At 40.4% G+C, this 16,048-nt stretch overlaps 1 protein-coding gene across 1 annotated transcript in view; it reads right to left on the minus strand.

Moving 5' to 3' along the window:
- MTHFD1L (methylenetetrahydrofolate dehydrogenase (NADP+ dependent) 1 like) overlaps positions 1-16,048 on the minus strand; it is a 150,426-nt gene that overhangs the window by 89,252 nt on the left and 45,126 nt on the right. The window contains exons 12-18 of the mRNA XM_063124539.1: positions 14,316-14,452; positions 13,291-13,337; positions 11,959-12,066; positions 10,492-10,566; positions 7,018-7,120; positions 4,206-4,282; positions 2,913-3,053 (exon numbers count right to left, since the gene is read on the minus strand). Of these exons, the coding sequence (XP_062980609.1) occupies positions 2,913-3,053; positions 4,206-4,282; positions 7,018-7,120; positions 10,492-10,566; positions 11,959-12,066; positions 13,291-13,337; positions 14,316-14,452 (688 nt within the window). The remainder of the gene's footprint in view (positions 1-2,912; positions 3,054-4,205; positions 4,283-7,017; positions 7,121-10,491; positions 10,567-11,958; positions 12,067-13,290; positions 13,338-14,315; positions 14,453-16,048) is intronic.

Genomic DNA, 16,048 nt, shown 5'->3' on the forward strand with positions numbered 1-16,048 from the left:
GGCAGGATCCATCTAGTCCAGCATCCTGTTTCCAGCAGGGATCAGCTGGATGCTTCTGACAAACCCGCAAGCAGGTCATTGAGGCAATAGCCCTTCCCTACTGCTTCTCAGCAGCAATAGGAAGGTTGCATTTGACCATCATGACTAGTAGCCATTGATAAGCCATCAATAAGTCATCTACGTTAATTTCCATCCCCATATTGTGGCAATGCATCCCATGTGTGAAGAACTACTTCCTTCGGTCCATCTTAACTCTCCCAATCAGCTTCATGGGATGACTCCAGGTTCCAGTATTTTGAGAGAAGCAGAAAATTGTCTCCTTATCCATTTTTTCTACACCAGGCGTAACTTTTAAAACCACTGACCTGTCTTCCAAGTTTCTATGAGCCTTTCCTCATAGAAAGCCAAGTTCTCCATAAGCTGGCAATGGACAATTTATTATCAATTTAAAAAACTGCAATCAACTTCCCAGCCTCCCTCCCACAGCCATTCCTAACCCATTTTCCTGCTTTTTAATATCAATGTAATTTTGCTTATGATACACCATCTTCATTCCGGGACAAAGGTCCTTCTCTTTAAGATTAAAATTTGAATTAAGTTTTTCCTAGAAATGTTTATCACAAAAATACAGATGAGAACTCTGCGTGGATATTTTGTTTGACTGAGTTTGAAATAAAGCCTCTTAGTACACTGGTTATAAAAAAAGTGTTTGATTAAATACTAAGATAGGGACCAAAGAATTATCAAAAGGCCTAACATAAATTCAGCACAAAATACCCTGTAGCCTAAGGTTTCAAGACAATATCCTCACCTGTATGCTATTTGTAAAATGAGTATATTACCAGAGAGGTAACTGGACTTCAACATTTTTTAAGAGTTCTTGCGCAGTAACTTGAGAAGCTTCCTTGCTATACAAATAGTTACATATTTATTTAATATTCCTCATGGCTGCTGAAATACTAATCTTGAGCATGCAAGTTTAATTTACCATGGAGATATGGCATCTGTCCATCAAACGTTTGCTATAATACAGCAGCCAAATTGCAATCTAGTCTTCAGAACTCTGTTCAATGAACACCATATTTTGGCAACAAATTCTGTAGTTCCATTACAGAGGTTGGCTTTTTAAAACCCATTACACTTGTGAAAGGAGCCTCTGAGTTTATGAAATATTCAGTTTATCTTTTCTTCCCTGCCTCCTCCCACCTCCAACTCTTACAGCATCTGGTATTCATCGGCCAATGTGTATTTTAGATTTCATTACACTACACTGAAAATGTGGCATAGCACCCTGAAATTAAGAGAAATTGCATATTTGCAGGGTATATTAAACATTATTCACATCCGAAACAAATGAAAGAGAGAAGGAATTAGTGGTTTAGGCTGAACATTAAATAATGAATTGAAGGCTCCTTGTCAAAGTATCATTTTAATATACAAAAAATTAGGCAACTTTAAAAATGTGTTCATTTTTTAATACATACTAAGTGTTAATGGAAGAATGCACTCAGAGTGACATTAAAATACTTCTGAGGCTTAAAATCTAGGATGCTGCTTTTACTGTTCAACAAGAAGTTATTTGTAGTTGCACTCCCATGTTTTTATCTGCAAAACAACTCCCCCTTTTTTACACACGGGGATATATGCATGTATGCCAGTATTTCCCAAACTATTTATTTATTTAGTCATCTATATCCTCCTTTTTATGATAAAATCAACTCCAGACAGCTTACAGATAATATATATATATATATATATATAGCTCACATAAAATTAAAAACAATCGAAAAAAGAAAACGAAAATCAAACAACAGAAAAGCAGCATTAAAAAATTATATTAGCAAAAGAAAACTCGGACTCCCTTTCTATACTGACTCCCATCTCTCAAACCACAAGACTTATCCAACCCCAAGTAAACCACACACAGGGAAATGCTATTAGAACAAGGCATCAACTCAGACCTGGGTTAACACCTAGTATGATGGGGGCAAATGTCAGGGTTCACTTCTGATTTTTTAAAAATAGGGCTTCTGATAAAAAAGTAGAGCACTGATAAAAGCCCAAGATGAAGTAGCTGCAGTCACCAACAAAGACATGGGGTCCAGAGGCATTCTGGAAAAATAAAAAATGCAGCTGTAGCTGTTTCACCTGTCACTTTTCTTATCTGCACTGAACTTCCCACTGATGTCCATCCCTGCACTCGCCCAGCCCTTTGGCCCTAGTAAGCTTGCCGGTGGGGGGGATACCCAGCTAGTGCTGGGAGAGGGGGAGGGAATCTTGCCCAAGGTATGTCAAATCTGGCACCAGCCCAAATCAGAGGAGATGATGGGGGAGTGGGAACCCCCCCAGGTCCAAGATTAATTAACAGGGTTCTTTGCTAAAGCCCAACAATCCACCATATTTTTGTTGGCAAGGGGACAAAAGCTCCACCCTTTTCAGGATCCTATCCCTTCCTGAAACCTTGTGCTTCTCTTCCAGGTCGTCTGCTGTCCAGGCTTTGAAAACCACTAATGCAGATAGTATGGGCAATATCATATGCATGTTTAGACAGGGAAAAAAAAACCCTACAGCTTCTCCCAGCATTCCCCAGCCAGCCATGCTGGCTGGGAAATGCTGGGAGTTGTAGGACTTTTTCTGTCTATACATGCATAAGATCGCACCTTAAGAGGCTATACAAATGAATCTCCATAACGAACAGTTCTTCATATTTGATTCTTCAAAACTTTGTTTGTAACATTCATATCCCATTCCCCTAAGGAGCTCAAGGCGGCAAACATGATCTCCATTTTATCATCACCACAATCCTGTGAGTTAGAGACAGAACTTCCCTAAAATTAGCTGGATAGACTTTTAAAAGATGGACTGTCCCCTAAAAAGCAAAGAGCTTGCAAGAAGCATGATGTGATCCATACCAAATCTTCTGCTGTCACTGGTTGCCCTGCTTTGCTATTAGCAACTACGATTTTTCCAAGTCTCTCTTTCATATCAGACAGGCCGCTGGTCAGTGCTAAGATTGCCATGATTTCACTTGCGACAGCAATATCAAACTGAGTCTGCAAAAAGAAAAGTATTAGTATACAAGACAGAGATCCCTGAGGCTCATACTTGGAAATCCAGTGTGCACCGCCTTGTATGCTATACCTACAGCCAGGGAAGGCTGGTGGATCAGCACCTTGGACAGCTCCTCTAAGAATTCTGCCTGGTTCTGACTGAAACCTCTAATGGATTCACAGCCCCACCAAAATCAGAGCTACTACTGCATACACCATCATGAAAGGAAGGTGTGATATAAAATGAAACCAATAAAACATACAGTTTTCTTCCAATCCATATGACTGACAAGGGTCAGTGGGAAAGCTGCTACCTGAGCCCGCCGTTAAAAAGTTGGAGAAATGACATGGTGCCTTTGACAGGCTCAGCCCATGGCCATTCCCTTCCATAGCTACTTGGAAAACCGATTTCCACTCTAGCCAGTTCTGAGGAGTGTGTATGCAGAGCTTTATGACACTAGATCCAGAGGAACTACCATCCACGTCCCCATCCATGTCATGCTCCAAGTAGGCTACATATTCCACTTCATAAACTTTCACTTAGAGACAGCATGTTAATTCTGTCTACTTCTTAGAAGCCTGTCAAGTGCAATGTACACAAGAGCATATTGGGATGATAACAGAGATGCATGGAACCAAAGCTTGAGCAGACTTATCAGCAGTGATAATATGGTGAGTTTAGAATTTTACATAGTTTTTCAAACTAAGTTGACATTGTTCTGTAAGATGCTCTAATAAAGTTACTTTTAGGATTCAATCTTATATGCACTTGCTAGGGAATAAGCCCCACTACATGCAGCGGGACTTATATCTAAGTGAACAAGTATAGGATACAACAATGCAATTTTATTACCGTCCTACTTGAACATGGAATGGAAGCTACTGCTCTACAATGGCCTTCCCCAACCTGGTGCCCTCCAAATGTGTTAGATTACAACTCCCATAATCTCCCAGTGGTAGTCTAACACATCTGGAGGGCACCAGGTTGGGGAAAGCTGCTCTACACCAACTATCATCCATCAAAGCAAGATGCATTGAAAATCCATTCATATCTAAGAGCAATCAGTTTTCAACAATCTATTGAAATGATAGCAAGAAGGAAACATGTTTAATGGTTAAAAGACATTTTTTCTCCAAACATACAAGTCTGCCTACCTGACGAGAAAACCCCTTCTCTGTATTTGCTTGCCCAATTGTTATTTTCCTAAGGAATCTATCATTTGTGTCCACCACTGAAAGGAAGAAAAGAAACATTTACTAGAAAAGAAGTATTAGAAACTCTACCCTTGTGCTTATAATTTATTATTTTATTTTAAACATTTCTTGGCCACCTTTCAGGGCAGAAGCCCTCTCAGCATGGCTTACAACAATACAACCCCTAACCATTAAGGTATTAAAAGTGATTAAAAATGCAATAAAAAAAGTATAAAAAATGATAAAAACCAGCAGCAACAACGGAAAAAATACCAAAAGCAGCAATCATATCAGGAAAAGGCCAAAGTAAAATAATATGCTTTCAAGGCCTGCAATGATGGAGCATAACGAACCAATGACGGCAACCTATTCCAAACGTGTGGTGCCAGTGCAGAGAAGGCCCCTAACCACTCTCATAGGTGAGCAGATGAGAAGGGCCTCTCTTACTGATCTTAAAGTGCAGGCAGACTGATATGGGTGAAAGCAGTCCTTCAAGTAATTTGGTCTCAAACTGATTAAGGAAGACTTTAAAAGTCAAACCCAGAAGTTTAAATTGGCCTTGGAAACATGCTGGTAACCAGTGCAGTTGGCATACTATAGGCTTTATATGATGAATTACCTCAGCCCATCAACATTTGGGCGGCAACATTCTGAACCAGCTGAACTTTCTGAACCATCTTCAAAGCTAGCCCCACATACAGCGCATTGCAGTAGACCAGCCTGGATGTCATTAGTATATTGATTAAATTCAGGGGGAACCAACATTACATCTCACACTGTTAATGGGATATATAAAGACTTTCATTTTAAAATGGGCATGTGCTAATGATATGTTCTTGAGGATGGGCAAGATGCAGTAGATGCCTCTTGATGGTTCAGGTTTGGTGTTAGAGTAATGATGATGTCATCATTCTACAACACAGTTTGGCAGAGATCACACACATACACCCCGCCTACAGGCTAAATATGACCCTGGCTATTGTTTACAAAAAGCCCTCTTGAAGGCAAGTTGTTGGTATTCTAAGAGTGCAAGTCCTGTTTATATATAGACAGAAAAAGGTCCTACAACTACCAGCATGCTCCAGCCAGCCAGATTACTTTGTAAAATGGAGACAAGACCAAAGGATAGTCATCCCCCACCTCAAAAAAGGTTGACTTTGAAAAATCTTATGTAATATTTTCTCCTCAAAACCCTGTCAGGGGGGCTCAATGTATTTTTAGTCTTAACATTCAATTAAGTACATGTCAAAAATAGTTTTGCACAATCTCAGATTTAAACATCAGCTTCATTTGAATCTTTTTTTCGTCCCAGAAAATATCACCAGAATAATCCAGATTATGTATCATAGCAGACATGAGGAATGTTGGGAATGTTCTTAATCTGTAGAAGTTAAACAACTGTAGACTTACCACATTATGAACAAAAACATGAAAGGAAAAATGTGGTGCTTAAAGAATTTTAAAAGAAATGCTATCTTCTTATCTAGCTAAAAAGATGCATCTGGCGTTCCATTGCCATTTAAGATGCAGAAATTTAAGGAGGGAAACTTCTTTAACAAGATGTTATTCAACATCTGGGTCTAATGCCAAATGTCAAAAAATCAAGTCACCAGTTACAAAGTTCAAATGGACTATCTGCAATCAGACGATTGCTAGATAATTTTAAAAAAACCTTCAATATTCATGAATGTGCACATATTTTCTTGATTAGCTCACATTTGCGCCATTCATTTTGTATCATGTGGTGTTACTGGAGTTAGACTGTTTGTTTCCATCTTGAAGTGTCATTGGAGAAACAGCACTTTCTTTTTTATTTGCACTATCAGGAGCCATTTTGCAGATGCTGTTGTCGTACTGTGTCCTACTTTGGGGTCAAGCCCAGTATGTTATAAGCTATGTGCAGGAATAAGAATTTAACTGTGGTTTAACATGTGTGTCCTAGATTTAACCTGTCTGCTACTTGCCTTTGACCAGTTTAACGTTATGCATTCACTAATTCTGACACCCACTATTTGTTTAATGAATATGTATGGGGGTTCTGGAATTCTTCTTTTTTTGGCAGAAGAGCTTTAAAGAAAACCAAGCAGCAGGACAGGCTAGGGTGTATTAGGAGCTTCATTTTGACTGGTGTCAGTCTATCAAAATTTTACCCCATTCGAGCAGTCAGGAAATGCAGATCTCTATTTTTATAAACTGGAGATGCACAACTGCATCAGCAAAGTAAAGGATAAAAGCTCTCTCCATAAATATGCAGGGGTGAATTAATGCAGAATCATATGTGAGTGTGTGTGGCTGGAGGTGGGGAATGGTTCAAGGGGGGATTTTTTTTTAAAATCTTAAAAATTAAGGGATGATGGGATCTGTTTCAAATGGCATGTCTGAAGCCCTACTTAAGAGCTACCATCATGCCAAGTTTTGTCTCATTATCTTTAAAAATGACAGAAATTTAAGCATTTTTGTTAATTGCCATAGACTACAATGGAGCGGTTAGCTGAAAATGGAGCGACCTTCACTCCGCACTGTGAGTATCCAACGGTTTTAAAAACGTCCCCTAACCACACCGAAATTTCGGAGTGCACAGCCCTAATAGCTACCAAGTGCACAATCCTATGGGTTGCATCCTCATTAGATGGAAGGTATCAAGATTATTAGCTACTATTCATGTCCTAGTTGTGGGCTTCCCATAAGCATCTGCTTGGCCACTGTATAATACAGCACGCTTCACCTTTGATTTGATCCAAGAGGCTCCTCTTTTGTTCTAATAAAGACCTACCTCTCTGCCATGTTATTGTAGATGGGTCTATGTCAAGTCGCACAAATCTGTTAATCTCATCTGCTGTTAACTTGTCAGGATCGACTTTGGTTATCCCCAACCTCTGGAAAAAAGCAAAGCGAGAAAGGAGGGTTGTTCCATGAAAAGCTATAGAAACACATACACAGCTGTAAAACCCATCACAGCATATGCTGCCTGTGGCCTTGCCAAGACATTAGAGTGGGTACATAAGGGGCCACATGACAGCTGCCTGTACATGCTAAGTTCAATGCAGATGGGCTTTTAGCATATCATCACAAAGGCCAAATAACATCCAGCTGTTCTTTTTTTAAGTGAAACTATGTGCTGAATGAGGTTTGTGTGACAATCAGCCTAGTTTCCCATTTCCTTGCATTTTTTTTTAAAAAATAAACTGTTAGTAAACCTTGAGAACAAAGCTAGAATCAAACCAAGCATAGCTAAAAAAATATCCTATGTTTGTAATAGTAACTACAAGATCTACCAACTTGTTACTAGGGGTGTGCACCACCCCGGAATTATCTGGTAACCATGAACATCCACAGAGCATTTGATCTTCCAGAGCAGAGATTGGCCGCTTCCAAACCCATCAATTAATATCGGAGTAGTGACGTGCCCAATCAGAGCTTCTAAAGTCTCCAGAATTATCCTGCTATGTGTGTGTGTGTGGTGTCTAAAGCGAATCTCCATATTTGGAAGACGCTGAGTGGGGTGAGGGGTAGCTTTGATATTGACTTATGTGGCTAACCAATAGGAATAGACACAACGCTATCCCTGACCTTCCAATCACAGTGTTCAGGGAAGTGGGAAACACGAGGCTGATGATTCTAGCTGTGGGGTGGGGGGAGGGAGAGAGGGAGCAGGTTTCTGCTTGGACTCATAGAAGTCAATCATCCACATTTCCAAGGTGTGAAAGTGCTGCTGGGCTGGCTAGTAAGTGAGAAAGCTTCTACACCTGAGCAAAGCACAGGCAGGCTCCTTATTTCAGTGGATGGGTGGGTGGGTGGGCTCCGTCCAATAGATCTGGAGGGCACCAGGTTGGAGAAAGCTGGAGTGGGGATTTTTTAAAAAAATAATCCTAAAAACTCAAGGCATTAATAAATCTGATTTAATTCCAAGGCAGATATTCCTCCCCACCCCATGACCCTTTTAGTAGCAGTAGTGGGTACAGATCATGAAGGGGTAGAAGCTAGCTCTGAGGATATGTTGCCAAAGAGGACTATTTTTTCCTATGTTTTTTCATAAGATGCTAGACCTGGGACAGCAAGGGGTTGTTACCTGTGTTGGTTGAAGGATACAAGCACACCTTGGCTTCCTTCAGTTAATACAAGGAAATGCCCAGCAGGATTATGGCCCATGGCTGCATCTTGAGAGCACCTGAGATACAATGCCAGGATCCCCACCATTCTTTAGTCTGCCCATTCCTTGGAGCCTCTGGGCAACTGAACTCCTTTAGACAGCAAATGGAGACTGTCCCATTGCCACAAAGTAAAATGCTGAGGGAAGAGTTTTTAAGAAAAAGTATCCCACCTTTCTAATACAATAACCCTCAATAAGACTTACATATTCAATTTAAAATAATTACTTTAGAAAAATTTAATACAAACACTGACAATAGCAGATAATGGATTTGGGGTCCAAGGATAGATGCTTTCTGGTTTGCAGTGTCAGGATTCAATTCCTCTTCCAGTTAAAGGAATGAAGGGACTGAATTCCAAGATCACATGTGGCCCAGCACATCTTGCCTGAGCCCAGTTCTTTTCCCATTCACAATCCCTTCAGCAGCAAAAGGGCAGCCCAACTCCCACTGTCTTCTTTGTGACCAAAAGGCCTACACAAATTTCTATCTGATGTACAAACCTGTGCCTAGTTATCACACCAACCATTCAAAGTGGTCTAGCCCTCCTTGCCTAGACATCCAAAATATAAACCAATGGAAAGAAACAGGCAAAGAAAAATATCCCCACTAAATGGTGATTCAGAACTTCATTATCAACAAACAGTTCCTCTTTTTCCCTAGACTACCCACATAACATTACAAACCACAGTGAAAATATTTTCTAGTAGCTTAACCCATGCAGACATCTCTGAGAGCTACTTCAAAGCAGAGATAAATATAGTCACTGTCCTTGTCTTGCTTTACTTTCCACAAAACAACTGAGCAGTCCAAATTTTGAAAATGTAGATCTTTCAAAGAAAGGAAGTGGTGGCTTAAGACTAAAAGGCATTGGGCTCTATGAGTACTTTGTAACCATCCACTGCTACTCAGAGGTTATCAAAGACACGAAATGGTATCGTAACTTAAACCTTGACAGTGACTTTCATAAGCTAATGTCTATGTATGGATCTCATGCTAAGCACCATAGTTTAGCGTGATCTGAATGTGCCAGACTGAGCCATGGAGAATCTTGGGCTTGTGCACACACCCCTCCCTCTCTTCCTCCAATGTGGCTGCGTCATGGTTGGAGGCTTTTACTTAACCACAGTTGTCATTTCATCCAAACGGAGAAATCCAATTCACTCTTACTTGAATACAATGGGACTTGTATGAGGAAACATGCATAGGACTGCACTGTCAGAGCCTGTTGAATTTACACCCTTTCTGACAAACTAGTCGACTCACCTGTGAGGAGTCCAAGTGACTGTGACCCTGTTCAGATGACACGCTAAGCCATGGTGGTTAAGCATTTTGAGCTAAACATTATGGCTTAGTGGGCTTGTTCAGATAACACACTAGGTCATGGTTAGGCCACTAACCCTTTTGCAGCAAATGGTTAGTGATCATGCTTAAAATGTGGTTAAGTAGCCATCAAGGTTAGGAATGGTTCACCCAACATGGTAAGTCATGGTTCATATGACATGCTATAATGATTAGCTCAAAGTGCTTAACCACCATGGCGTAGCTGTTTAAAAAGAGTGGCTGAGTTCAGACATCACTTTAAGCCATGATTGGTTAATAAGCTATTCACAACTTATTTGTCTGACTGTGTTGGGGATAATAGCAGCCCATTTTCAAAATATGCTACTGTGAGTAACTTATTAAGCTACTGTGTGTAATTTCACTCACCCGCCCTGCCCTGCTGCAGTCATCCCGCCTAAGCAGTGGCACTGTTTCACCTCTGAGGTGCTGGAGGTTTGCAGGATCAGAACAAAACATCATACACAGCCTCCCCCAGTCAGGAGGCACCCAATCCACCAGCACCCCCCTGAACAATAACCCACCAAGGAGGGAAAATCCCAAGTGTCCCAAAAAGGCCGCACAACTCCCACTAGACAACATGATAACCAATGATGGGTTACTTAAGCCATCAAGGCTTAATTACTGTGTCATCCAAACCCAGTCAAGCAATCCTTATTAAAACCTGACCCAGCTGATTTTTTTAAAAAAAAAATTCAATGACTCCTAAAGGAATCTATGAAATATTATTGAAAATTCAAATTCAAAAAGCTACTTACTTTCATGCGCGCAAGCTGAATCGCTGAAAATTTCCTCTCTCCATGAATTAATGGAACCAATCTATTATATAATGCCTGAAAATAAACATACAATGAAAATCAGTAGAAAAGTGATAGTCACCATCAATGATTGTAGAATGTTTTTATAGAAATTAAATCCTGGTTTTGCTAATAAGCCCGGTGCAAGCTTTGCACACCTGTTCCAATGCCATTCCAAATTTGCCTCCATTCATTACGGGTCTTGAGACATTCTTCTTCCTATTTAAAGGAAATCTATTGATACACAATAAGTTCTTGTCATAACTACCCAAATGTGGCTGATGCTTGTGAATTGCAAGGAAACTCTGCACACAGTTTTCAGGTTGCACTGAGATCCTTATCAGCAGAGGTGGGGAACTGGTGGCCCTCTAGATGTTGTTGGACTGCAACTCCCATCAGCCCTATCCAGCTTATTCAATGCTGAGAATAGGCAGTCCAACAACATCTGGGGAGCCACATGTTCACCATCCCTGCTTATCCGCATTGACTGACTCCCAGAATCAGGGGTGGAGGGCAAGAATTGCCTTCGTTGTAACTGTGTCAAGTACAGCATTTTACTTTTCCCTCTAGAAATGAATGCTAACCATTCAATTTTGAGGAAGAAAATAAAGCCATATACTTCAGAGGGGGTCTAAATGTACTCCCTGCCTGTGGCAACCTCAGTAACTCAGTACTGAGAATCAAGCCTGCTCTATACATAGGAAGTTCTGTTTCTTGGTCACTCTAGAGCAAAGATACATAATGACAGGCTCCCCACCACTAGGCCCTCCATGAGCGGGATGACATCAGTGGCTGTAGCCATGCCCACTGATGTAGTGGCTGTGGACATGCCCACTGAAATCATCCGCCTACCCATTTTAGCTTTTCTCAGTATTGGGAAAGGAGTTCTCACAGCACAGAAAAAGGGAGTCATTGAACAGCAGGAGGAGCCAACCTCCCCAGCACCACACAAGTCCCTGGCTTTGTGCAATGCCTGGTGCCCCAATGGGCCAGCATCTCCACTGTTATCTCCAATCTTAGATTGGAGATAACAGCAAGGATTCCCCTATGCACCACTGTCTGTCGCAATGGAAGAGTGTCATGCAGGGGCATTCCCACTGTTCTCAGACTGGACATATTCTGCCAGGGAGCTCTGTGTACTGCATTAGGTCCCCAGGTCAGGAGTTCTGCAGCCCTGCTCTAGAGTGTGACAAATGTCAGGTAAGAATTGTCCTTTAATTATATAGATGAACATTGGGTTGAAACTGTCCCCAAATGCATTGGCACTTCAATCAAAATAAACTTCTACATCAAAATAGATACACAATTATGAAATGATCAATGATGAAATATTTCAAATGCTTTTAACTACCACATTGTGGAAATTACAACATTCACAGTAACGATCCCAGAAAATTAATAGTGGTAAAGATTAAAGGTTGCCCTTACCTTATCAGACTGAGTGTTTTCATGCAGAATCCTAGCATCTATGGCAGCAGCGAGCAAATTATTCGCGGCAGTAATGGCATGGATATCACCAGTTAAGTGAAGGTTGAACTGCAGATGAACGAAAAATGAGAAAGACATTCATTTTGCACACTTCATTATACTTCTATCAATTGGTGAAACCCATCCAAGAACCTTCACTTGTGGGATTAACAGCTCAAATGAACAACTTTTAAAATGTTGTGGAAATATTATTAAATCATCATCATTGTGGTTGAAGTGATTTAATACCAGATATATAGTCTTAGTTCAGAGAGACTGATAGCTTATAGCCAACATAACCCAACTACAGATGTTTTAAGGCAAGTTGGAAAGGAAGCATTTCTTTCCCAATCTGCGATTTGATTCATACAGGTGCATTTAGAACTCTTTAAAAAGTTATGATTAATGATGTATTTCATTTATACAAAAACAGGGACAAAAACAGTGTGAACTTCAAACCAGGTGTGAATCAGCCCCAACATATACTAGAAACAGAATGCTGGACCTCTTCTTGGCCCTGTTCAGATGACTCGCTAAGCTTTTGAGCTAAACATGATGGCTTAGCGTGTCGTGTGAACCATTCCTAACCATGGTGGCTACATAATCACGGTTTAAACACGCTCACTAACCATTTGCTGCAAAAGGCTTAGCAGCCTAACCATGGCTTAGTGTGTTCTCTGAACAGTCCCTTATGTTTTCATGAATTTCACATATTTTCTTAACGCTACACTTATCTGTCTCAACCCTCCTCAAAATGTATGAGAAAATTAATATAATTCAGGGCTGGCCCTAACATTATGCAAAATGAGGTGGCAGCCTCAAGCAGAGGTTGGATGTGGAAGAGGCCCCCTTGGCTGTTCCTCCTGAGCACTTTTGGCTGTTCCCTCTGTTGTGGGGCAGAACTGCCCTGTACCCTCTTAAGCAAGCCTCAGGTGTGGTGGTGGATTTTTGCCAGTTTTAAAGTAATATTCAATTCCTAGTCTGGTCAGTTCCAGTAAGTTGAATTGGGGGTGGGAGGGCACCATCTTGTACTTTACCTCAGGCAGAAAAACATCATAGGCCAGCCCTGATATAATTACTTAAGGTGCAATCCTTTGCATGTTTAGAGAGAAAAAGAATTTACAACTTCAAGCATGCATGAGATTGTGCCCTTAATTACTTAAAGTTAAGCAGTTGCTTCATCAGATTTCAGAAAATCGCATGCTTGTATCTGTATATATTTGTATATTTATTTTATCTCAGCAGAGAAGAAGAGCTAACCATTTTATTTTTGACCAACAAATATTTGCTTACCTCTTCCATTGGTATGACTTGAGCATATCCACCCCCTGCAGCTCCACCTACAAAACAAAGCAAAGCCTCAAGTTATGTTAGCAAAAAAATTCTGAAGGGAGGCTTGAAGAAGTAACAAAACACAAATCAGAAATGTAGAGAATCATTTAGAAGCCAAGAAGTATCAACAGTTCAAAAGGCACATGAAGAGTGCTTCCAGACAGAGGGCTCCTAGTGCTACCAAGCAAAAGACATTCTGTAGCAGTTCCATCTGTTTTCCCCTTAATGGATTTTCTGTGGTTAAAAAGAAAAAAAAAGATGGAAGCAGCAGTGGGAAAACATGGGAAGGTTATGAGTAGAAGGCGGAGACATATTGACACACACACACACACACACACACACACACACAAAGTTCTGTGAATGAGGCAGGGTGATTGCACTATAAAAGCCTCATCTTGAAGCACCTGTACACACAGATGAATATGGCTGCTTCTGTCACTGCTTAAAAGGAATAAATATACAGCAAACTATCATGGCAACCAGTATGGGGAGACATGATAGCACTCTTCAAATACTTAAAAGGTTGTCACACAGAGGAGGGCCAGGATCTCTTCTCGATCCTCCCAGAGTGCAGGACACAGAATAACGGGCTCAAGTTAAAGGAAGCCAGATTCCGGCTGGACATCAGGAAAAACTTCCTGACTGTTAGAGCAGTACGACAATGGAATCAGTTACCTAGGGAGGTTGTGGGCTCTCCCACACTAGAGGCATTCAAGAGGCAGCTGGACAACCATCTGTCAGGGATGCTTTAGGGTGGATTCTTGCATTGAGCAGGGGGTTGGACTCGATGGCCTTGTAGGCCCCTTCCAACTCTACTATTCTATGATTCTATGGTAGACTCGACAGAATATCAGTCTTGAACGACAGGGATGCCCTCTAGAGAAGGAATTCTCTCTCAGATTCAGTTCTGGATCACTGGCTTCTTTTAGCTCCAATAGTCATCAACAAGCTAGCAACACGATCTTACAACATGAAAGAATGAATACCTTTAACACCGAATGTAGGTCCTTGAGAAGGCTGCCTCAGGCAGGCAAAGGAATTTGCTTTCAGGTGGGCTGTGAGAGCTTGAACCAAACCTATTGTTACAGTGCTCTTCCCTTCACCAAGAGGAGTTGGTGTAATCCTAAAAGTACAGGAAAGTAAAATGCTTTGGATCAGTAAGATTGATGATGTTGGTCTAACTAAGAAGATCTGACCCAAATAAAAATCAAAAGTACAATTTATTTGAACAGAATGATGCTATTTCAAAATACATATTGCCATCACATTTATTCTGACAATCTTAATACTTCTTCTGTTTTAGCAACCAATGTAAGCAGGTGGGAAACAATAAATTGGTTTTGGCAACTGTTCTGAAGTCTTGGAACATGCACTGAATTCAGTATAGATTTACATTTAAGACAAAATCCTCTACAGCTTTCTTGAAAACTCATTCTCCAAAACCTAAATCATAGCCTTATCTAGTGTAATATGGGAGCCATTAATTCCTAACTGCTCCAAGAATGAGTGGGAAAACTTATATTTTGTATAATTTGTTTTAGCACTTCTCTTGGTATAGAAATGGCACCTTTTTGAAATCATTTTTGCAAGACATTATTTATACATCTTCCAGACTCATATATGTATCATTTTCAGAGACAATCAGCCCATATACACCAATTGGTGGGGGAACATGGGCAGGAGGGTGCTGTTGCACCCATGTCCTGCTTGTGGGTTCTAAGTTGACAGCCGGTTGGCCACTGTATGAACAGAGTGCTGGACTAGATGAAGCCTTGTTCTGATCCAGCCTGGCTCTTCTAATGTTCTTATGTAGCGATAGCAGTACCACTGTCATTACATATGGATACCTTAAATGCATGCTATTTGAAGTTGATTACCATTTGTTTTTATGGTAGCTTAATTTCAGAATAGTTGGTTTAAATGGATATTGTCTGTTTTTATGCTTTTTATGCTTTTAAAATTTGTACATTTGTTTTTAATGTTCACTGTTTTAATCTTTGTAAACTACCTAGAGAACTTCAGCTATGGGGCGGTATATAAATGAAATAAAATAAATAATGATTCTGAACAGGTACTATTGCTGAAGTCTATAGCAGATACTACTGACAGCAGGTACTATTGATCAGTTAATCAAGGCTGAAGCATTAACATCAAGGCCCCTGAACCCTTTTTACCTCTTTAAATTATAAGTGGTTGATTTCTATCATTGGCAATTGAACCCTCTCAATCCTCTAATACCTAAGGGCACTCTTAGTGGGGGTGGAAAAAGAAATAAGAACATTATTTACTGTATGGCTTGGGACCAGGAAACCTGGGAGATCACATTCTCCCATATGAGCCTGCCCAATGTTTTTCAATCTTTGATGGAGGCTGTTGTCTGGTCCCACCGACATTAGAGGCAAGTTTAGTGGGAATGCAAGAGAAGGCCTGGAACTCTCTGTTGACAGAGGCTAGGTTGGCCTCTGTTGTGTTTCCGCCAGTAGGCAGAGACATTTTGTAAACCGCCCAGAGAGCTTCGGCTATTGGGCGGTATAGAAATGCAATAAATAAATAAATAAATTTTATTTGGGCAGGCATAGACATATGTCTGTTGCTAACAGTGTTTTTATTTGGTTTGTTTATTTTTTTGTGTGTTTTTAATTGTTTAATTATCTTTTAATGGATCTATTTTTATTTATGTTTTTAATTAAGATTTTATTTGTTGTGTCATCCAAACCAG

This window comes from Elgaria multicarinata, chromosome 4, assembly GCF_023053635.1.
Source record: "Elgaria multicarinata webbii isolate HBS135686 ecotype San Diego chromosome 4, rElgMul1.1.pri, whole genome shotgun sequence".
Lineage (NCBI taxonomy): Eukaryota > Metazoa > Chordata > Lepidosauria > Squamata > Anguidae > Elgaria > Elgaria multicarinata.